Raw genomic sequence first — 23974 nt, 5'->3', positions numbered from 1 at the left:
CAGGAATTATAGACAGTCCCACTGGCTATCACTCTAACAAATTGCCCACAATTTCACACATTGCCCGTACTAGTCCATTGGCCGGACAAGATGTCGGTATCACTCAAGGTGGCAACGGTTACTTATCATTTTTGAGAAGCTCTGTCTGTAGATAATATTTTGGTATGAGTCACAGCTAAATTGGTGTTATCAGCACCTTGAGTGATACCGACATCTCGTCTGGCCCATGGACTATACAGGGTCCAGCCATTTTACCCTGTCTTGTTTAGTGATTGGTCACTTCAGAATCTTGTCACACTTTGCATTCACACTTTATACTACACTGCCCGTTCAACTTCGTAGAGGAGTGTCAGACTATTCTTGAACCACAGCCATTTTCCAGTGATTGGACTAGCACTTGATTGCCCCATTTGCACATCTTGTAGACACCACTACATGGGCTGATAGAGGATTGAGAGCTACTGTAGGTTTCAAGGGGAGAAAATGACGAGGCAGCACTTTGAATGTGTGTGTTTTAAGGAGACTTTAAAAAGGAGAACTAGGATGTTAGCACTGCGGAAGTGAATCGTAATGGCTGGCTTGTTATTCTGATAAATTCCAAGAAAGGGTCTGTACAATTAATTTAATAATTAATTTAATTTAATAATAAATCAAAGATTTAAAAAAAAATATATATATTTTATGCTATGGTTGAAAATAACTAATTTGTCTTGTCACATCTCCTAGCTGAGGAATACTGTACCTGTGGTTTGAGTTTGAAGGTGAAATCGCTTTACGGACACTGAAGGAAGTAGTGTTCTGTGAGAATAAGATTGAATTGCTCTTATTAAGTAGCCTGCTGCTATTCTCTACCATTTTAATGGTTCCTTATCTATAATAGAGTTGGCCTGACATGAGCTGTTTTCACTGGTGTATCTGTTTTAAAAGTAGGCCTAATACATTTCAGAAGGAAATGGAAGGGGCATGGAAGGCAGCACCTTTGTTGCTGCTGTCACAAAGCTTTCAAAGAATGTACCATTATAGGTTTAACGTCTCATTTTACAGCGTCGTGTTTTTCTCCCCGTACTTTGTATTTGTTCTGTATCCCTTTATAATTCACAATAAGTGTAAGACTTGCTGTAACTCCATTGCCTACATAGAAGTCACCCAGACTTCTATTTAGAAGGTCTTCCTGGACTACAGTGGACTTCAGTCTGTGTGGACCCGAGGGTGTTCCCAAGTTTGACTACAGAATATTTAGTTCAGCCTCTACCAGCACCTCCACAGTGATGGGCAACATGACACTCCTAAAATAACTTTAGAAGATATGTAAACACCTTCTAAGTAGCCTCGGGAACCAACGGATCATGTGGATCATGTGGTCCATCGGGCAAGAGCCTATCTCTGGTTTCTGTGTGAGGCGGCTTGATTTACTAGTACAACCCCTGGACATGATGCTAGTATGTGGCAGGGACTTACCCCCAATCCAACTCTTGATGCTGAGTGCTAAACAGTGAGGCATTGGGTCCCATTTTTATAGTTTTTGGTAGAGGGCGCCAATGGCCGAGTGGTTAAGGTGCGTACCAAATATAGGTTCTGATGCAGCCTGACATCGAGTCCCAGGTTCGATTCCTGAGCCTTGCGGACCTTTGCTGCGTGTCACTCCCGGACTCTCTCCCCGTTTCCTGTCTGTCTCCATTGTACTATAAACAAATCATCTCTCTCTCTCTCTGATAACTTGGTACAGCGTAACAAGATAATCTTAACAAGGTGTTTGACATCAGTTGGTGTCCTGTGGCTGTATTCTCATGTGTGTACACTCGATGAACATGTCCCATGTCCCATAAGTAGACCTCAAAGAGAGAGTGATTAGTAGTATTTCCCCAAATTCAACCACACAATTGACAATTAACACATTGACCGCCGGGCCCGTAGTTCTACGGGCCGTTAAATCCAACGCTTAACCGCCGATCCCGTAGCCTACGGGCTGTGGTGCTTTTTCCTTTTTTTCGATTTTTTTTTTTTTTCAATTTTCCGGTACGGCACATTTCATTGTAACACCACCGGAAACAGAATTATTTGGGATCCGGTTTTGACGATCACGCCGGCTCCCATTCTAAAGTCTACACTGAAACGCCATTTTCTTCGATTGTAGTTTTTCTCCTCGCTGATCACTGTTTAACATAAACCGTTCTAACTCAACAATGGATGCCCCGTTTGACACGTGGTTTGGACTGGTAGACACAGGGAGATGTCCGCGATGTTTACAAACAGTGCACAGATCAATCTTAAAGGAGCACTTCACCCCTGGAAGAAGTTTTCGGTCTTTTAATGAAGTTTAGGAGTCAAGAAACAAGATCCTGGGTTTTTTTTTTAAATAATCTGTGTTTTTAGATATCTAGTAATCTTCGCAATATTCGTGACGTTATTTGCATCATGAGAGATTGGTCTCATTCCTTTCCGCACTACATGTCTCGGCGTGTCTCAGTCAGACCATCTCAAAAGACAGCCCCAATGGGGTGTCCGTAACACTTTGTTCAACCTTCTTTCGCCACTCGGCCACTCCCATTAGCTGCGGCCAGCGGCCCTTGTAGAGTGAGGCATTACTTTACCTGAGTTATCTTCTGATAGTTGTACTTGAATGTTGACATGAAATAATAATCCTGTGTAGTGTTTCATAAGCGCAAGCTTGAAAAAAAAAATACAGCGTGGAGTAGCAGCGCTGGTAAACAAACACCGTCACGAAAGGCTAGGATCATAATACCAAGGATGTGACAGTGATGTCAATACTATGCGACACGGAAGTGAAACTGCATGAAGATACTTATATGTCCCAGTGATATGACATCACTAACGAATCCTTGGACATAATATGTAACTAGATGAACGTTTGCGAGGACAGCCAGTGTTGCCAGATATTGTGAGAGAAATAAGCAGCCAGGTCTATGAAAACAAGCCCAAAAGAAAAATAACTATGCCAAGAGCACTTTACCTAGACATGGGATATTATATATTTGAAAATTGCTGATCTACAAGCTCACAACGCTTCGCAACCCATTGTGAGCTTGTAGATCTGCTATTTACAAAAAAATCTTGAGGGGGAAAAAGTCCAAAATGTGGATTTTTTGCAAAATATTTTTATTTGCTTTTCAAAATGTGGAATATTTTTTACACATATTTGTTAGGGGCTCCCTGCCACAAATTATAATTTCAGATGGGGGTCTGTGGAAAAATACATGAACATGTTTGAGAACCACTGGTTTAAACAGCAATCAAAACATTTGGAAACAAGCCCAAATATCAACTACATTTTAGAAAGAAGCCGCTTATAATAAGCAGACATGGCGACACTGGCATGCTGTTTGGATGTTAGGGATGTTATTGTTGGAGATCACACCCACATGGAACCTCCCCTGCCACAAGGCACCAAAGCATTCTGGGAGTTGAAGTTATAGGCAGTGATACGCTGTGGTCCCCCTGTGGTCCCCCCTGTGGTCACCCCTGGAACTTCTTCCAGGGGTGAAGTGCTCCTTTAAGGATTTTAACGACGTCTATGGCGACGTGAAAAAAACAAAAAACAACAATAAAACGTTGGCACTGGTGAGTACATTATGAGATTAACCTCTGGCGGTCAATGTGTTAAACACAATCAAAATGAACTTCCTGTATTAGCCTGTTTTGTCAAACTTTACATAGCAGTCATGCATTTGTCTGTTTTCACCTTAGTGAGAGGGGAGGTGCACAAGGCATGCTTGTAGTTGGAGTAATATACAGTCAAAAGCAATCCAAAGAATCACATACTTCTACATATTTTTTTCTCCCTGTAAAATATCACTTCCCCACTGCAAATAGTGTTAACTTTGAGTGACTGCAACTTTTTCCAGTGGTGAAATTCTCCTTTAAGATAAATCAGTTTTTAGTCCTTTTATATAACCAGCACTCTCAGCTTATGTTTCCTTCTTTTCAAATCCATAGTTTGATGATGTCGTTTTCCATCTATAGCCTAGAAGTGCAAATCAAAATGTACTGTACACCAATTTGTCCATAGATTCATAATGCTGTTGCGTCAATCTGCATTTCCCCCACCCTCAGTGTGTCTTGTAACTACAGTCCTTCGTTGCTGTCGAGAGTCGCCTGCAGAATGTCATAAAAATAATAATAACTAGAAAAAGTGCTCCTCGGAGCACAGGTCTCCGCCAGGTCAGGTACGTTATTCTGGCCTCCTGGTGGCGCTATAATAGGCCAATGTGAAAAGGGTGGCATTTATTCTTGGGTCTTTCACGGCAATCAGACACTGCATTCATGATTTGAGGCATTTTGTTCCAAAAATGTGTTTTGCTAAATTAGACCTGCTGGTGGCGCTATAACAGGCCAATGTGAAGGGTGGCATTTCTTCCTCGGCCTAGTGGGAATGTGCGTGTGAAAATTCACGGAAATCGCAAGCTGCGTGCATAGTTTGAGGCTTTTTGTTCAAAACGGACCAATCCTGCAAACTTTGGAAGCCAACCGTAGGCAATGAAGATGGAATATGGGAAATCGGAAAGATTCGTGTTGATCACATGACTATAGAGATACTGTGTACCGATTTGCATGACGTTTGGATAAAATCTGTAGGAGTAATGTAAAAAAATGGGTTTTGCACAAATCGGCCTCCTGGTGGCGCTATAACAGGCCCATGTGAAATAATTGGGGCAGAGTTTCTGAATTGGCATCCAGGGAGTGTGTGTGCAAAGTTTCGGAGCGACCGGGCCAACGGTGCCGGAGATTAGCTGCTAACACACAGACAGGACGGACACACACACACGGACACACGGACACACACACACACACACGGACGGACGGACGGAGGGTAAAACATACTCTCTCGCCATGCCTTTCGGCCTGGCGGAGACAATAATAAGCTTTATTTGTATAGCACCCTTCATGACATCAAATACACCCCCAAAGTGCTTTACATAAAAAAGATCAACAAAAGAAAAATGCAAGCAAAAGAAAAATTACACAATATTAAACAAGATTAAAAACATTAAGATCAAAAACATGATCAAGAACAAATGACAACGAGGCAAGATCAAATTAAAACAATACAAGGAAATAGCAAGAACAAAACAAAGATAAAATGGAATCTACTGAAAGCAAGAGTAAAAAAGTGGACTTCAAATCATGGTTTCCAATAATGAATGTCTAGCTGGGATACAGGCTGGTGCCACAGGCATGAAGACAACATTACGACCTTGAAAACAATTAGCATTTTCTGTTGCGATAAAATTAAATTATAATCACATCGTCATGCCCCAATCTTTATCTTGGAGGGGGGAAAAGTAATTAGCTGCTGCGCAACACTTAACTGTCAGTCACAAAGGCGGAAACAATATTCTTCTTTTCCCCGGTTCCTTGTCGAGGATTAAGGCTGACAGGACATGATCCTGGAAGACAAACCAGGCCCATACCACTGTGCTATATGTCCTCGGCTCTGCTCTATTGTCTCTGGATAGACTACAGACTTGGCAAAGATTCGTTAAGCAGATTGGCTTTACAAGCTAACTGTAGAGATAGTTAGAGATAGATTTTGTTTCGCATTTAAGTCATCGGTTGTGTGTTGATGAGTAGATATTTGGAGCAAACGTGACTGCTGTTAAAATGATACAGTGGCCTCGTAGCGCCTATATTATGATCATGTAAACCAAGTGTAATGAGACAAGTAAAGTGTACCATATGTTACTTTCTGTGCCTTTTGACAAATTACAGATGAGGTTGGGGTGAAACTATGCGGCATAAGTGATAGTGTCATCCTTTTATGTAACATGCCCATGTATGGAGACTATTTTGGGGCGCGCGTTATATAAATCAGGCCGGTGTCACGCGTGGGCCCTGGCCGGTACCAGCTGTTAACAGACAGATGGACGAACACACACACACATGGACACACGGACGGGCGTGTCAAAAACATAGTCTCGGCCATGCTTTCGGCCCGGCAGAGACAAAAACTACACTAAACTAAATAGCCACAGACAACCTGTCAGAGTCACTGCTTGGTCAAGCAATGTACCAATATGGCGCTGGTGAATGTGTGTCTACTTGAGTGTCTGGTTTTGTGTGGTTGTGGATGAACTTGACTGCATACTGGTGGTGTGTGATAGCCTTGGGTTGATTTCTTTAGCCACAGATGTTTCATGAAGATACAGCTGGAGGGTGTGTTTGTGCTTGAGTTAAGTCTGTTGCTTGTTTTGTTTGTGTGCTGCATCTCATGTGCTGTGTGTCTGTGTCACAGATGTTCCATGAAGACTCTGCTGGAGGATGGCAGCTTGTTGCAGTGGACGTCAACAAGCCACATGGCCGTGCACCCGCATGCCTCCAGGTATGTACACCAGAAATAATGTTATGCTCATGGTGCTGAGGGTGTACAGCATTGCATACTGTACACTTATACACACACATCAGATAATGTACAAACATGAGATATGGAAATGGAGCGCTATGGGTGCGTTTGTAAATCCACTCTGGCACTCTGCTGTGGAATCACAGCGCTCTCATCAGAGCATGGCGGAGCACAGAATTATTATTTTGTAATTTACCGAAGGCAATTGGGTTAGTGTCAAGACCAAAAACAGAAACCTTATTGCCATGATAAAAAAAATATGTTTCTACCATTTGAGAGGATTTTCTAGACAGCCACGAGGAGGAATATATGAATAGCAATGTTACTTTCTAATAACATCTAATAATATATTTTATAAGATCGTGTATAATGTGTTGAAGGCGATTTTTAACACAGAATGACTTGCTGTAAATCACTTTCAACTAAATAATAAGTAAATCAACTTTAACAAGATGATGCACACTTTGTGTGTGTTCATTCACCAAACTAGACACTTTTTGCCATGACATTCTTGTCTTCAGCGATGACTCTCTTCACAGCATCTGGTGTACATTCTGAGCACTTCCACAGTGCAGTGTGCTTATTTAACAAACGACAAGGAAGTACACAGAGCGCACTGATGCCCTCAGTGTGATTTTATGATTGTATAAATGCCTAATTCATGTGCAGAATTCCTCAAGAAAGGCATAGGCCTATTGTGTCAGGGTGTCAAATAATGAAAGGATAATTGATCAATGATCAGGCAATCAAAAACACATATGTTTTATACTTTTTGAAATATTTAACTTTCATTTTATAATGGATGTCAGAGGGTCTGTGATAGTGCTGACACCTTGCTCAAATTTGGGACTGGCCACATTTCTTCCACCTTTATTTTATGAAAACTTTCAGGTTGTGTTTCAGGTACAGACCAATCCTGCTAGTTTTGTGGTTTTTAGTTACCATTTAATTAATTGGTCAATATTTCAAAACTAAATAAGTTCTCATTTTGAAAGAAATAATGATCCACATAAAATTTGGTAGCAATTGGACCTACTGTGTGGTTTAGGAGGAGTTTTTTGTTCTTTAGTAGTTGATGAGGCTAATTTATAGGGTGAGGACAGAGGATAGATACTTGGCAGGTTTTGTGTGAAACTGACTCACGGTGCAACTTTTAAAAGAGGAAGTAAAATAATTATTAGGGCTTTAGCCCTTCAGACTTGAACCCCTAATAAAGAAACAATGAAAAAAGAAGAAAGGATGGAGTAACAAATGAGAGAGACAGAGGAAGGGGATGGGGAGGGGAGAGGATAGCCAGAGGGATAAACACAGCTGACTTCCCTGTCAGGGCTGACTGCCCTGCACTAGCCATTACTGATAGCATCTCCTTCATTTGACTGCTACCAGAATAGCTTGTATTACCATCTTCTCTACCCGCCAGTGACGGTGCACTTAAAGGGTTAATGGAGGGAGATGAGAAAGGGCTTCGGGGGGAAAGACTCTTGCAGGGCGGACTGGCCGTCTGCGAGGCCATGGATGGAGTTTTAGTGGGTCAGCGCGTATCGGGAGCGGCTCGCACCTCCATCACTCCGAGGCTCCCAGCCCTACATGGCAAACAGCCTCCGGCAAGTGTGACCATAGAGAGGATGGAAACTATGACACAAGACAGTTAGAAAAACAAACACATAATTAATATGCATTCAGCCTACTTGCAAGTCTTGCTGGATTGAAATACTTACGGCCAGTGGAATAATGAGTAGATCTGAAATAATAAGCTCCCATCTTCCATAGATTCAGTATACGTTGCCGGAGGAGCCGATGACACTTGTCGCCGCGGCGGATGCCAATTAGCTGAACAGAGATGATGTGTGGGTGGTGGTGGCAGACTGGCAGTTGAATAAAATTATGTGGCTAATAAACTCCTTTTGTAGTTGTAAGAAGTCATCGCAAGATAAAGTTGACTCCATATTTTGGAGTGCTGATGTTTTTGACGGTATTGAAATCAGATCATACGTTGATACTGCCCAAGCCTAAAGTCTTCTCTTCATCTTCATAGTGACAACATCGGGGAGTATCAACAGTGTTAACAGAAGACATTGGTGTAAAGGCTGTGCCTATATACTATTACTACTAGGTCATGTCGAACCGCAGCTCCATATTGATGATTTAATCACATACTGTAATGTTTTTTTTTCTTCATACATTAATTAAGTTGATGCTATTGATGAAAAGATTTTTCATATCTCATCCATCTTGTATTCATTTCTTCCCACCTTGGCAGACCAAATGAACCCCCCCCCCCCCCCCCCTTAAAAAGGCTCAAAGCACTGTAATTGATTATGTGACTCGGTCTGGAGGCAGAAACACAATCGGTCGATTATATGAGGGATATCTTCATTTCTGCATATACAAGTCTGCTGTCATCCTTTTGTGAGACTCACTATTACTGTAGCCTTTGGAAGCACACCGGAAACTCACTTTGCACAGTCCCAAAGCCTATCGTGTCTCTCTTTCTGACAATACTGGTAATTTCACCTTATTGGTCAATAGACAGTCACTGTGGTCTCTGTCCTAACCGGGAGTTGAATCTATTGAGACCTAAATGTCTCAATAGAAGAGCAGGGAGACCACCTCCATCCACCACAGTTGTGATACAGTAGTTATGTTCTATTAACTGATTCACTGCCAATCACGTAGATCTACGCAAAACTATTTAAAGCCGCCACGTGCCAATCGCGTAGATCTACGTGAACTTTTTTTTTTTCTTTTTTTTTTTTTTCTTCAATTTGACCCAAAGACCAAGGAGATATGATTTTTCGAAGATCTAGACTCCTATCCACTTCCTTGTTAACTTAAAACTTACTTTTCTTTTTTCAATGAAAAACTCTGGCACTGGCTAAAAAAATATGAAAATACCTCTGGCAGTTAATGGGTTAACATACTCTAACAGAGTATGAGGGACCCCAGCTTGAAAGAGGTTAACTCCAAGCGCCCAGAACCGAGAGAGAGAGCAGTGAAGCGCATTGGACATGTTGGTCAAACATAGGTACTGCAGCTTATTACGGCTGGGGCCAGACACATGAATGAGCGAAAACGGTTTCGCGAGCTTACGCACGGGGTTGCCAAACGTGTCACATAGGCCCTAAATGGACCCGCCCGTCACATTTTCCAACCCGGAAGAAGGGGTGAAAAGGGAGTGCGGGGATTTCCGGTGCCCTCTCTATTATTTTTTAACTCTATGGGTTAACTCCCATTGCCTGGTAGAGCACACTTCAACTCTACGGCAAATCAGCTTTTTTCACTGTATTTTTTATTTTATTTTTATAATCAATTAAATTGATTAGTTGGTTAAACTGTTGCATCCCTACAAGACAGTAAGCTGCTCGCCAAGTAGGCAGTTAGAGTAGAGAGAGAGAGACAGACAAGCAGGCAGTGGATATCCAGCATGTGGGGCTGGGCCATCTGCCTGTGTGCGGGAAGTGAAGTGTGAAGGTTCTGTTCTGCACTGCCAGACTCCAGAGTAATTGGCCATCAGATGATTAAAATGTTTCAGGGCGAGCAGGTGGGCACTACCTACAGACATGACAATCCTGTGTTTCACCCCAAGTCTTTTTAGCCTCTCCACTGTCTTTCCTGCTGCAACCTTCCTGTTTCGTATATGAATGTCTGTCTTTCTGCCTATCTTTCTGTCTGTCTATCCGTCTGCCTGTCTGTCTGGTACTTCTGTTTGTCTGTCACTCTCCCTGTCTATCGGTTTACCAGTCTGTCTTGTATCTGTTGGTGCATTAAGATGAGATAAGATGTTTATTGTCACTGTATGGAACATACAACGACATTTTGTTTAGTGCATCCACTTAAAACAAATAGAAGCATCAACAAAGAAATACAGATAGAGCAACATTATGCCATAAACTGTTAGTCCGTCATGGTCAAGTCATCATAGTCTGTTGTCAAATGAAAACATCCATAATACATACAATAAAAAAATTATCTTGAATATTAAAATAAGCATTAGTGCATGTGTCAAGTCGCTGGGTGTGCCAGGTGTCTGCTGGCTTTCTGTCTGTGGGTTTGCCTGTGTCCAGTGGACTGCAGCAGGTGGAGATAACACATAATGGATTAACCACCTGCTCTTCTTGAAGACAGAGGAGAATGCAGCCTCCCCTCCTGAGGTGCTAGGAACTAAAATAGCCTTCATAACAGGCAGTGTCCCCACTCTCCTCTCCTAATCAGCCCAATTGCTTTTCATTACTGTTATTATGGTCCAGAATCCCACACCATGGGCTACAGTGGCTGATTTGAAGCTTAACCCCTTTGGTAGCAGTTGGTCTTCACATAATAAATTAAACGGCCATGTTTACCCCTCTACAAATAATATGTATGTTGTATGATATGTACCAAGTACCAACAGCGTTATTAATATATTCTTTTTTTCCTTTGTGTGCTCTGAATTTTCACACTGCACAGCTAAGAGAAATAAAGTACTTTTGTCGTTGCTATGTTTCCCAGTGTTACTCTCCAGACAACAATATAGACCAATGGAGGTTAATGAGGCTTCCTGTTTCATCCCCTAAAGGCCTGGTCGACTAATTAGCCCCTGGTGTTCACCATACCATAATTACTTTACAGATTGGAACTCTCAAGCTGTGCTGAACATGAAAAAAAAACACCACACTATATACGGTACAAAGTTTACTCTTCTGGAGAAACAAAATCAAGGAAAGACTGCAAACTGGTCCTCTTAAAACCTCCTAAACATTTACAAACATGGATTGACATTGCACAATGTGCCGTTGTTAAAATATCCACCATATGCCAACCATGTGCCAAGCTTGTGCCAACCACTGTTACAGAATAAATAATAATTAAGATACAGTATACTGTATATGGCTGCAATTATATATAATTTTCTTAGCGAGAAGCGTCTTTTTATATTAAACAAATCAGCACGAAAGAAATCTAATATATATTTTAATCGACTGAATCGATTAGTCTGATTAACCACTCAATCATAAAAGTACCCAAAATAGCTGATTAATACGCGACGCAACGTGTTTTGAACTTGTACATCTGCTACTTTCGGTACTTTTGAAAAAGAACAAAATCAAATCTATATTTCTTACATTTCTTTATAATCAATTCAATTGATTAGTTTCATTAACTGCATCCCTTATTTAGTATTTACTGAGAGAAGTATGGGAAGTCATGGTATAAATGCAACCCACAAACACCATATTGCTCAGAATTCAAGTCCAGCACAATTTAGACCGCATGCCTGGTAGATAAATACAGTGTGATGGATAACACAGAGCCATACCGGGGGGACAAGAACTGGGTCTTATATCCCAGGTGGGAACACCTTCATGACCCAACTCCCAATTCCAACCAACGGTTATTGATTCTTTAGAACAACCTTTGTCCCTCTGCCGCCACCTGACTGTCCCTAGTGACTCATGCACGTTAACCTGTACACACACACATACACACACAAACACACACACACACACACACACACACACACACACACACACACACACACACACGCACACAAGATGTGTCAGGGTTAAGGTCAGTTTGCCTGTTTGAGCAGAAGGAGAATGAGTGCAGAGGAAAAGGAAATTGGCGCAACAAGATGGCGAAAGTCACAGCAAGGTAAATATTAGCATAGACTGGGCTAATGAAAAGAGAAGGGCTGGATTTTTTTGTGGTGTGAATATGATTTAAGTGGACAGGGAGAGGAAAAAAAGATACACAGACGCAACAAATGACGACAATGCCACAGAACGAGCAATATCAAATCTTATTAAAAAGAGACATTAGGAAAAAGCGACTCGCACAGACAAGGTAAAGATGACTACTAATGCCAGGGCGATGCCGTATAGAAATGAAACCCCAAAGAGCCGTCTCTGAGTGGCACTGGGAGAGCGAGCACCAGCGATGGCAGAGCCGTGTAGGGCTCAATGAGAAGCGGTGGGAGGTTACAGACAGACAGACCGCCATGTTTTATTAAGAACCCATTTCCCACCCAGAGACATGAGTCAGCCTGCTTTAGGCGGGACCGTAATAAGCCTAGGGACTCCCACCCGGCTAGATCCCCAACCCCAGCAAGATTCTGCACGCACGAGCGCACACACACACGCACACGCACACACACGCACACACGCACACACACACACCACTTCTGCTTAGAGCCTTTCATTAAACTGCAGTGAAAGCAGAGTTAGCCTTCGGTAAAGGCTCCACATGCTGCCTCTTCATGGATGCGCTATTTTATGGGCTAACTTATTGTCTCCGCCAGGCCGATCAGCGTGAAACTATGCACGCACACTCCCTAGAGGCCAAGGAAGAACTTCTGCCCCAAATCTTTCACACTGGCCTGTTATAGTGCCACCAGGAGGCCGATTTTTGCACAAAAAATAAATAAATTACTCCTACAGATTTTGTCCAAACATCACGCAAATTGGATTCGGTACACATTATCTCTATAGTCTTGTGATCAAGACGACGGATCTGTCAGATTTTTCATATTCCATCCTGATTGGCTAAGATTGGCTTCCAAAGTTTGCAGGAGTGGCCTTTTTTGAAAAAAATGCCTCAAATCATGAACACAGCGTCCGATTGCTGTGAAACATTGGTGGCCCACAATAACCTACCTGCCCTGGCGGAGACCTGTGCTCTGAGGAATTTTTCTAGTTCTCACATCTTCTCATTTCAGTATTATATACATTATAATGCTTAATCAAAAGACAGGCAGACAAGGATCTCAGAGAAATCTCATCACTGTGGAAGCACAAATGTTTTTATTTAATTGTCACCACGTGAACTAATGTAGAAAATAAATCAAAATGGAGCGGTCAATCAAATAGAGCAGTCTGTAATCCATCCTTCTGTAACACTTTCTTGTTTCAATCTCAAAGTAAACAGGATAGAGAAAACTGTAGCAGACGTTAGTGCCAGAACACGGGGCAGCCTGTTGGTGACAGTTCCTGTGTGAATACAGCCTGCCAGACATGTGCACATGTACTACACTCGTCTCATGTGCCAGTTGAAGGAATTTTTGTCCTCCTTGGCAATCTGAGTGAACAGAAGGAGCATGAGGATGCAGGCATGCGCTGTCTGCCAGCCTGTCCGTCTTGCTAGTGTTACCTTTGCAGTCATATGAAAAGCTAAGCTGAAAAGCTAAATGTGTGGCTCATATCCAGGCCAGCGCACCAAAGATGATCAGTTCACTGATTGACGATGCTTCACGCCTCTTTGCCACAGTGATTGTCCCCCCAGATAGTACACTTCCCGAAATACAGATTCATGTGTCATTTCACTTCAGTTGCTTGATAAGGTGTACTCTTTGTCCACATTAGATACATCATTAATGCATGCATTAAAGCATTTTCAAATCCTAACCGATCGCAGACTCAGACTACACACTATGATTTGGCAGAACATCACACACTTGACATTTATACTCACTACTCAGAACCTGGGATCTCACAGAAACTCAGTCAGACACAACTTGATGCATATTGTGTGCACATTGCTGCAACATTAAATAAGCATTTTTAGTGTCTATGGAGTAATGGCAGTGTTATTTATAGAAGTTACACGTTTATCTCCCATTTGATAATCTGAAGGAAGTAAAATGTGATGTGAAAGAGAAGAGATTGTTATGCAATTTCCTACGGTTTCTTTTTACCGCAAATAAAAGCATCAACCAACATTGTTTCTGGTTGCTAATCACAGAGGGTTTCACTGTGCTTCCGCGGGGGGGGGGGGGGAAATGTCATTGATCGCTTGTTATACGCCATTGAAAATAGCATGTCTCGCCAAAAATACGTAGTAAAACACAGGAGCCGAGATACAGAATATTTCCCAAATACTTTAACCAGGAAGTGAATGGAGCAGTACATCTTGGGATCACGTTATCTCCTGGTTCTGTGTAGGCTGCGCCTTAGCAGAATCCTACAGGAAATCTCGTCGATGGCAGGCAAAGAGTTAATGCATGAGGGGGTCGTGTTTTTTCTGTAACTGTTTTAAATTTTTTTATTTTATTAAATTTTTTTCATTTTCAAAATCATCAAGTAAAAAACATGCCCCCTTAACACATTGGAAGGACAATATTAGTCACCAAAAAAAGCGTTGTGTTTTCATTTTTTTAAATTTAAAATCAATGGGTTTATATAGGAGATTGAAAGTAGTTAATCCCCCAAAACGGAAATTCCGGGTGTTACAGCAGCACAAAAGAAAAGTAAAAAGAAAAGGTGCACAGTAGACAATAAATACGACAATAAATACAGTATTAAACCATACACAAATGTGCAGATACAATAAAAGACCATAAACACATGCACACATATGCTCGCAAGCACACCCACCCACACATGCAAAACAAGACAATACAATCCACTCTGCTCTCTGCACAATGCCCAAATACACACACATACAGTGTACTCACTTGCAAGCAAATCTACACACTGGGAAAACAAGTTTTCTGAAAAACTTCAAATATGTATTCAAAAATTACAACAAATGTATGTTGCTATACACTGTACATTGCAACAAGAACCCCAAAAGGGGTTCCCGTCCTGAAAGGTATAGTTACAAATAGGGGTTCCCGCCCAAAATGGGTTGGCAGTACACAAAATGGGGAGGGGCATAAAATGTGGTAGCCTACACAACTGCATATCAGGTTGTTTGTTGCCACTTGGACGCATCCATGGGTGCTTGTATTTTTTGTAATTTAACATATTGAGACATGTTTGACTTGCTCGTGCCGCCTGTGCATTTGAGCGCCGTTTAACAAAATTGACTCTCAACTTTGTCATTGTAATTCTTTCTGAAATTATCACAAACCGAGCTACGCTTTGTGCATTTCATTTTCCTGCGGCCAATATTAGCTTTGTAGTGAACCAGCTCGCGGTGCACTCTCTTTTGCTCTCATCAGCTGGCAGCATTACACCTACTTGAAATGCAGAACAACCAACTGCGAAGCTGAAACTACTCCCAGGTTTTCTCTGCTATCTAGGTTCACTGGCCATCTGCCAAAGTCAACACTTTGGCAAATTTGACACCTCAACATCTGTACTTAGTGCGTGTATCCATGCTCATCCGTACACTTGATTGTTTGTGTGTATGCACGCATATTGTATGCCGTGGAGATGTGCGTGCGCCCATGCAACGTGAGCACCTGCCGTTTCAAAGACCCAGCCGGAGGTAGCACTAATAAGCAGCATCCATCAAACAGGTGAGGGAGCATTTCATTGGCACAAGCTAAGAAACATTGAACGGCAGGGGAAAGCCAACTTGTCTCCTAAATTGAGCTGTTAAATTGATTTCGACATCCCAACACCCGGTATACTGTATATGCCACGCACCAGGGCCATCGGTTGCCTCAGACAAACTGGGTCATTTTCCTGCAAAAGTTTTTTTTTTCCTTAGGCTTTTTGGCAAAGAAGTGAGATGTTACAGATCTACAGTACTGGCATTTTTATTTTTGTTCTTAGCATCATGGCACCCCAAAGTGCCGTCAGATTATATAGGCGAAGTCAAGACCTTGAGAAAATCAGCTCAGACGCAGAAGCATGCAGTCTGTTCCTTTCCTTTCTTTGTCGTGTGCGCTCCTTGTTTCCCTTGTATGATTTCTCTGCTGCTCTCTTTCACACATGCATCATATATACACACACACACACACACACACACACACACACACACACACACACATGCATGCATGCACACATGCATGCACACATGCACACACACACACACACACACACACACACACACACACACACACACACACACACACACACACACACACACACACACACACAGCTCCTTTCAGCCATAACACCCATGGGGGAGAGCGTCTGGTAGCTGGAAATGTCAAACTGCTTTGTCACGTCCAATCCCAGTCAGGGAGACTACCCACTGTGTGTGTGTGTGTGTGTGTGTGTGTGCGCGCGCACGTGCGCTTGTCGTCCGTGCGTGTGCACGAGTGCCTACGTGCATACAGTATTGTGCAAAAGTGCCCAGCCTCTGGTCTAGCAGCGGAGACTCACAGAATGACGGACAACCTCTTTCCTTTTTTTAGTAACTCCCTGAAGAAAATCTCTCTCTCTTTCTCTGACCTCATGTCTCATCCGTCTTTTATTTTTACTTTGTGCTTCTTGCATGGGTCAACAATATTTAATGTAGTTCCCCTACAGGTTTGGAGTTCATTTAGATCAGTATTACATCTTTAACAGTTTCTCATCGTGAGATAGAATCAAATATCAACTTTAATGTTTGCTACTGTGTGTGTGTGTTTGTGTGTGTGGCAGTCATCCCAGCTCCTATGGAGAAGTAGCGACACCCTCTATACTTCCTCTCATGTCTTGTGCCCACCCATCTCTCCAAATGTCCATCTCCACTAACAGCTCCACTTTACTGTGAGAGATTCTACCCACTCACAAGCTGTTTGTTCTGCCATGGATTTCTGATTATAGTATGTGATGAATGTGATCACATCTGCAATATGACAGCAAGACAGGCCTAAGATGCGTTCAGACCGGAAGCTAAAATATCTTTCTAGTTGCGTCATTTTTATTGCTGGGTGTTGTGATTGGACAAAAGTGTTAATTCACATGTTCAACTAATCGCCTGTCAATCACTGTACACAGACTATGGAAACAGTACCGAAATCTAAGCACAAAGTTTTAATCTAGCAGTTGTATGTGTGAAAATAAGAAAGATTGAGCAACTGCATGTTCTATATCAGTCCTCACAGTATAGACTACTGTGTCTCCTACTGACCGATGACCCGGTCATCAAATTATTGGTTTAGGAATGCAGCAAAACCCCAAAAAATATCTATGAATTCAAGGCTTCATGGGGTGTGCAATTGATATAAAGTAAGTAATTTTTTGGATGAACTACTCCTTTAAGCCCTATTCGGATATCCGAAAATGGCCGATCTACTGTAAAATCTCACAACGCATCACGACACGATGCCTTCTGAGCAAAAAAAATATGTTTTGATAAATCTTGAACTTTTGAAACTTTTTAAAAAGATTTGAAAGGTTCAGATAAAATTAGGGATGGCAGGGTTAGTGAGATTAAAAACATCGAAGAATTATGACTTGCAGTTTTAGCAAGGAATGTATAGGGCTATCGTATGTGTGAGTCAGTTTGCCTGGCATTCTTTGGCTCATGTCCGTGCCCTTCCAGTGATGTTGTTTTAGACACTCAATAGCATCGCCTTTTTCCCACAGGAAATAGTACCCATTCATTTCCCTGCTCCCCTCTTGTTACTGCCCATCTGAATACACACAGATGCCGCTGTCTTGGTGGCCGTCTATCCTGCTATCCAATGAAAGGCTCCTGATTGCTTCTCATTCCCCGCAGTTTAGCTGCCGGCCCTCTCTGTCTGTTGCCACATTCAACAAGAAAGACCTCTTACGCTTGCCACGCTAACCACACAAACACACACACACACACACACACACACACACACACACACACACACACACATTCGCTCGCTCGCTCGTTGGCGTACTTGTGAAGACAGCTAAGTTTTAGGCACATTTTTGTTACTAGATTTTCAGGCCGCTATGCAGCCTTCAAATCTAGTCTTCTGTTGCGCTGATAAGAGCAATAGTCACCAAAGTATGGCACATTGAGGGGCCTTTCGCATGCTGGGAACTGAAGTTATGGCTGTTTAAAGCCCAGCCAATAGAAACACAGAGGGGGGCGGAGCAATGGTGCGCCTGTCGTCCCTGGTGTGGCTATTCTGATGGCAGACCCCTGACCAGTGTTTGGTGTGGATCGGAGCGACGGTGCGCCTCGCAGGTCTGCATGTTACGTTTGTGACGTCCACCCACCCACCCACCCACCCACCATCTGCCCACCGTCCGCCTGTCGTCGGTTGACCTACTTGCAAATTTTAATATAGGAGGATAAATGCAATTTTTGGCCTAAGCTTAACCCCAACCCTTAAACCTAACCTCTAAATGCCTAGTTGCAACCCTAACCATAACCTGAATCTTTTTCTAATTTTAACTTTGTTAACCATGAAAAAAACAACATTCAGTTTTACTATACGTGTGTGGACATCTGGCCTTATAAGCATACAGTAGTTATACCTGGTATATATGCACACACACACACACACACACACACACACACACACACACACACACACACACACACACACACACACACACACACACACACACACACACACACACACATATTCTGTAGCACTATATATATATATATTCTGTGTATATATATATATATATATGGTGACAAGAATTCCTGACGAAAAAATACTCTCTGGTCTGTTGAGGTATTACTGAAAGTCACCATCCTCCTGCTTTGGTGTTTGGTGTCCACCGAGGCGTGGAGGGGCGAGGGGGAGAATGGTTGATTCATTTACACTCAAAGAGATGGGGGAGAACAAAATCCACGGCCAGCGAAAAGCAGATTTGAGCTGTGGAATCTCATTTGGATGCTCCCTTAACTCTTATTTAGACTAATTCAATCTAGCCTGTGGTGGTTCAGCCACTCTGTTCTCTCTTCACGTCCTACAGTCCTTTAGACCTTCAGAACTCTTGGTTTTGAAGTCTTGTTTTTTTTTTTTTTTTCAACGTGGGGTCCGGTAACCAACAGGGGTCCAAATGTGCACTTATGGGTCTGTATTCCGATCAGCACCAAATTTGAATCGCACGTCGCATGGCCTCCCAGCGCATTCCTATTATTTTTACTTATTTTGTTTATGCATCCTAATGTCATTGTATAATTGTGCTTCCTTTGCTTGATGTTCTGTGTAAAACACATTGAATTGCCTTGCTGATGTAATGCACTATACAAATGAAATTGCCTTACCTTGCCTTGCCTATATGGTCATCTAAAGCAAAGGAGGACTTTGAAACACCAAACCGATGAAAAATGCTAATTCTCAACACCCTCTTGTTTATTATCTTATTGGATGATCTTTCTGTTTCCACAGCAACTGATGCGGTCCTCGGTGTTCCACATGTTCATTCTGAGCATGGTAGCCGTGGACGTCATTGTTGCCGCTAGCAACTATTACAAAGGTGACAACCACCGGAACAACTACGACGAGTTTTACCTGGCAGAGGTAAGACAGAGTTCTTTTTTCCCCCACCTACAGTATTATGTTTTCCTCCACATTTACAAACCCGGCTGAAATCAATTTAAGATCTCAAAAACACAGACATACATCCAGTGGTGTAAAGTAATTAAGTACATTTACTCAAGTACTGTACTTAAGTACAATTTTGAGGTACTTTTACTTTACTGGAGTATTTCCGTACTTTTACTTCTACTCCACCACATTCAGAGGCAAATATTGTACTTTTACTCTGCTACAATTATTTGAAAACTAGGGGTTACGTAGGTAACCCCAGATTTGTTAGTTCCGTAGTAAGATGCTTACTTATGGGATATCATCGCCCTCTAGCGATGAACAGAGCACAACACATGAACTCCCGGCTACAATATTCCATTGGTTAGGGTCATGAGACGCGACACCGGAAGCCGGCTCGGGTATAAATACCCTCACGTCACAGGGAACTCCCTCTAACCCTTCACTCTGCACGCTAAAAGCACACTGAAGGGGTATTAGGTAAGCATCTTACTACGGAACTAACAAATCTGGGGTTACCTACGTAACCCCTAGATTTGGTCGTTCCTTCATAAGATGCTTACTTATGGGACACATAAACGCCCCCTGGGGAGCCCCTGTTATAACCCAATCCTAACCGTACGCCCATGGCCCCTGGCCTTGCCCCCGGCAAGACCCTGGCCACCAGACTCATGACCCTTTCAGGTCAAAAGCGGAAAGGATTCAAGGCAAGGTCCTGACGGACCAAGTCTGCCCCTCACAGCCAGAGAGATGTAGACCTCATCTACTACTCAGGCATAGAGGACCAGGCCCTCCTTCCCCCCAGACCCAGCCTCGCCGGTCCAGGGGAAGTAAGAGAGGAAAAACTACATGCAGGAGGAGAGACCTGCCCCCAGGCAGGACCCACTCTTCCCCTGAACATAATCAATCCACCCAACCAAAGCCGTGAAAGACACCCATAGTGTTGCCACAACCAGGTTGAGGGTCACAAAGAAACTTCGATGACATGACAGCAGGAGGAGAAAACGCGCTCTCATGGCCGTTCCCCAGCCCCCTGGCTGCCACTGGCCGCCACGCCCAGGACCGTGTGCGTCATCTCGGATGCCGCCACGTCCAAGCTGTAGAAGGCCGCAAAGGTCGAAGGAGACGACCAGTTTGCCGCAGAGCATATGTCCTGCATCGACACCCCTTTGTAGAGGGCCCAAGATGCAGCCACACCTCAAGTAGAGTGGGCCCTGAGACCCACCGGGACAGCATTCCCGCTACTCTCGTAGGCCAACCGAATCGCCTCCACGATCCATCTGGAGAGGGTAGGTTTGGCCACAGCCTTCTTTCGACCAACCCGGCCGTAGGAGACGAACAGCTGAGACGACTCCCTGCCGCCTGCCGTCCTCTGACAGTAAAGTCTCAGAGCCCTTACCGGACAGAGACAGTGTAACCGTCTATCCTCCACCGAACCAAACGGTGGAGGATGGAAAGCCCCCAACTCCACTGGGGCCCTAGCTATCACGCCATTTTTAGGGACAAAGGACAGGTCAGGTTTCAACAAAACCCTCCTACCGTCACCTGAAAGCCGCATGCAGTCCTGGCTCACCGAGAGCGCCTGCATGTCTCCAACACACTTAGCTGTACATAGGGCCACCAGAAGAACCGTTTTGAGACTAACAATCCTCAGATCTACAGTCTCAAGCGGTTCAAAAAGGGGAAGGCAGAGCGCGTCCAGCACCACTGCCAGATCCCATTTAGGGAACAAAGGCCTGTTGACGGGCTTGGCCCGTTTTACCCCGGCCATAAACCGTTGCACCAGCGGATGAAGGCCTACTGACTTGCCATCGAACCCCACGTGGCAAGCGGAGATGGCTGCCAAGTACACCTTGATGGTGGAGAAAGCCAGGTTCTGGTTCAACCTGTCCTGCATGAAAATCAGGACACTGACCACAGGCGCCTGGAAAGCCACTACTGGAGGCGAACGCTCTGTGAACCAGGACTCAAATATGTTCCATCTGATGTCATACTGAGACCTCGTGGAACTCGCCCTGGCCCCCTGGATGGTGGCTACCACATCAGGGGGCAGCCCCTGCGAGCTCAAGCTCGTTCGTTCACACGCCAGACCCCTTGGTCTAGCACCTGGGGGTGCCTGTAGGGCACCACGTCCCCTCCCTGTACCAGAAAGACTCTGAACAGCGGGAGAGGCCATGGTTCACCGTGGAGGAGAGGAGTGATCTCCGATCTCCACATGCACTATGCTGGAGCCAGCAGCCTGTGTCTCCGTGAGCAAAATAGGTTCGCAACCCGGGGGTTGAGTAACCGTTTCCCGCACGAAGTCCACCTCTGGGCAGCAAGCCCGACCTGCAGCTCAGGAGGTCCGGTGCCCAAGAGGCGCGTAGTAGAGCTAGGAGCGATACTCTCCACAGCGTCATTACGCACGCTAAGTTGTCTAACACAAGGGAACCCAAGTCTCCTCGTTTGTTGACACAGCACATCGTTGTGGTACTGTCCCTTCTGGCCGGGACAAACCACCTCGCGATGCGGTTCTCGAAGCACCTGAGAGCAAAGAGGACCACCACCAGATGGAGAACCTGCTGTTGCAGCGGCGCCATGTCCTCGTTCAAGCAACCCATCAAAACCTCGGGGCTCCGTGGCCTGCTGAACGGGAGCACCGTGTAGTTGTCCACCGTGGTTCTGAAGCAGGAGCGCAGGAACCTCCGGTGCGATGGTCAGATTGGGACGTGACGGTAGGCGTCCTTGAGACCCAACCTCGCCTCCCAATCCGTTCGTCATGTCGAGTGTAACAACGTGCTCATTGTCCCCCCCCCCCCCCCTCTCTTTTTAACCAGGAAATAAATCGAGTAGAAACCCATTGGGTCCTGCTTCGGGGATATTTCTCTGATTACGCCTCTGCTCAGTAGCAACAAAACCTCTACTTTCAGCATTCGGGCGGTCATGCCCAGTGCTTGAAAGAACAAAACATCGACTGGGTTTGCTGGAAAATTGCGAACCGTAACCCTTCTGGTCCGCCCAGAGGTTCGGTTTGCAAGCGTTCCATTACACTAGACAGTGAGCCAGAGGGTTCGCGGGGTTGGTGGGGGCCACTGACGTCACCTGCTCCAAGGAGCGGCTGCCCGTTTCCGTGGAAACCAGTGATGCCTCCATTTTGATCATTATGATCATCTGGGAGGCGTCCACAAGGGGCAGTAGCGGTAGCGTCAGTACGTGCGGTGGACGTGATGAGGTCACCGCGCTGGAGGACGTGCCCGTCCCCGTGAGAAGCACGGGCACCGTCGCTTCGAGCGGCGAGACAGCGGAACCCTACCGCGGTGTCGTTGTTACCCGGAGCGATTCTCCCAACCCACCTGGGGAGTGTCGATGGGGTGACACCGGGGTCCTCTGCTATGACAACATCCGTCTCCAATCGTCCGCCACCTTGGTGAGGTCGACTGGGCCGGTCCTCTCGTGCGGTGTCGTTGATGTTACCCGGAACGAAACTTTCAACCCACAAGGGGAGTCTCGCCGGTGTAACACCGGGGCCCTCTGATACGTAAACTTCCACCTGTCCTCGTCCGCAATTTTGGGGCGGTTGAGGGAGGCCGCCATTTTGTCCCTTGACTGTCCTACAGATGCGCTTTGCAGCCATCTGCCGGACAGAAGAAGGAACTGCAATGACGGAGTTGGATTTTTTTTCGCTTGCAGAGGGGCCCAGTTCTACACCTTGAATGCAATACTTTAGAGACATTTGATTTGTAGCAAAAGGTTGTACTACCTGCACTTGATTCACCATGTTCATTGCATGCACAGGACCGTTCCTACAGTGTTCGGAATGCTGCCCAAGCCGCAAACCGAGCACTGAGGGCTCATTGGAGAGATTCGAGGGCAGGGCACCTCGCCTCGTTCTTTCACATGTGAAAAGATGAGCATTTGTGATATTGGCAATACCCTTCGCCTGCTCGATGGCGCTCGCCAGGGTGAAGTCCATGGGAGGGAGGCCCAAGACCCTCAGGTCCGCTCCGGAGAGAATTCTTACCGGGAAGCCCAGCTTGTCCGGTTCCCTCCTCCCCTTCTGCCACGAGAAGTGCAGGGCCGCTCTGACTCCCTCAGCCTCGGGCAGCAGTTTGGACTCGACTTGTCGGGGAGGGAGGGGCTCCAAGCCCTGTAAACCCGGGATGGGGGCCCCGGTAATCACTCTCACAGCCTCCATGGGCTGCTCCAGGCCGCATCTGGAGATCGCCCGCTTTAGGATGGCTGCTACCGGTTCGGAGGGCTCCGCTGCCTCGCTAGGAGCCTCTGCCGTCGCCGCTGGAGCCGCAGGAGGATCCGGGCTGATCATTGCCACCTCCTGGCTGGCCTGGTAGGAGGTGAGCTCGTCCTCCTCTTTCCTGTCGTCCATGACGTCGTCTCCCTCGAAGCCATCGCCGTCCGAGTCGATGTTGTCCGGTGGTGATCCGCTCCAGGCGGGGAGGGATGCGGAGGGAGAGAGAGGAGCACCGACCGGTGAAGAGGTGAGCACCCCCGGGCCGCCT

At 44.9% G+C, this 23974-nt stretch overlaps 1 protein-coding gene across 1 annotated transcript in view; it reads left to right on the top strand.

The window, feature by feature from the left end:
• Positions 1-23974, top strand: part of nalcn (sodium leak channel, non-selective) — a 112244-nt gene that overhangs the window by 21296 nt on the left and 66974 nt on the right. Inside the window, exons 9-10 of the mRNA XM_080457026.1 lie at positions 6251-6337; positions 19320-19451. Coding sequence (XP_080313152.1) covers positions 6251-6337; positions 19320-19451 — 219 coding nt within the window. The remainder of the gene's footprint in view (positions 1-6250; positions 6338-19319; positions 19452-23974) is intronic.

Source organism: Gymnoscopelus braueri, assembly GCF_963280865.1.
Source record: "Gymnoscopelus braueri genome assembly, chromosome: 18".
Lineage (NCBI taxonomy): Eukaryota > Metazoa > Chordata > Actinopteri > Myctophiformes > Myctophidae > Gymnoscopelus > Gymnoscopelus braueri.
The sequence above is the reverse complement of the archived record's forward strand: the minus strand, read 5'-3'. Positions and strand labels throughout refer to the sequence as shown.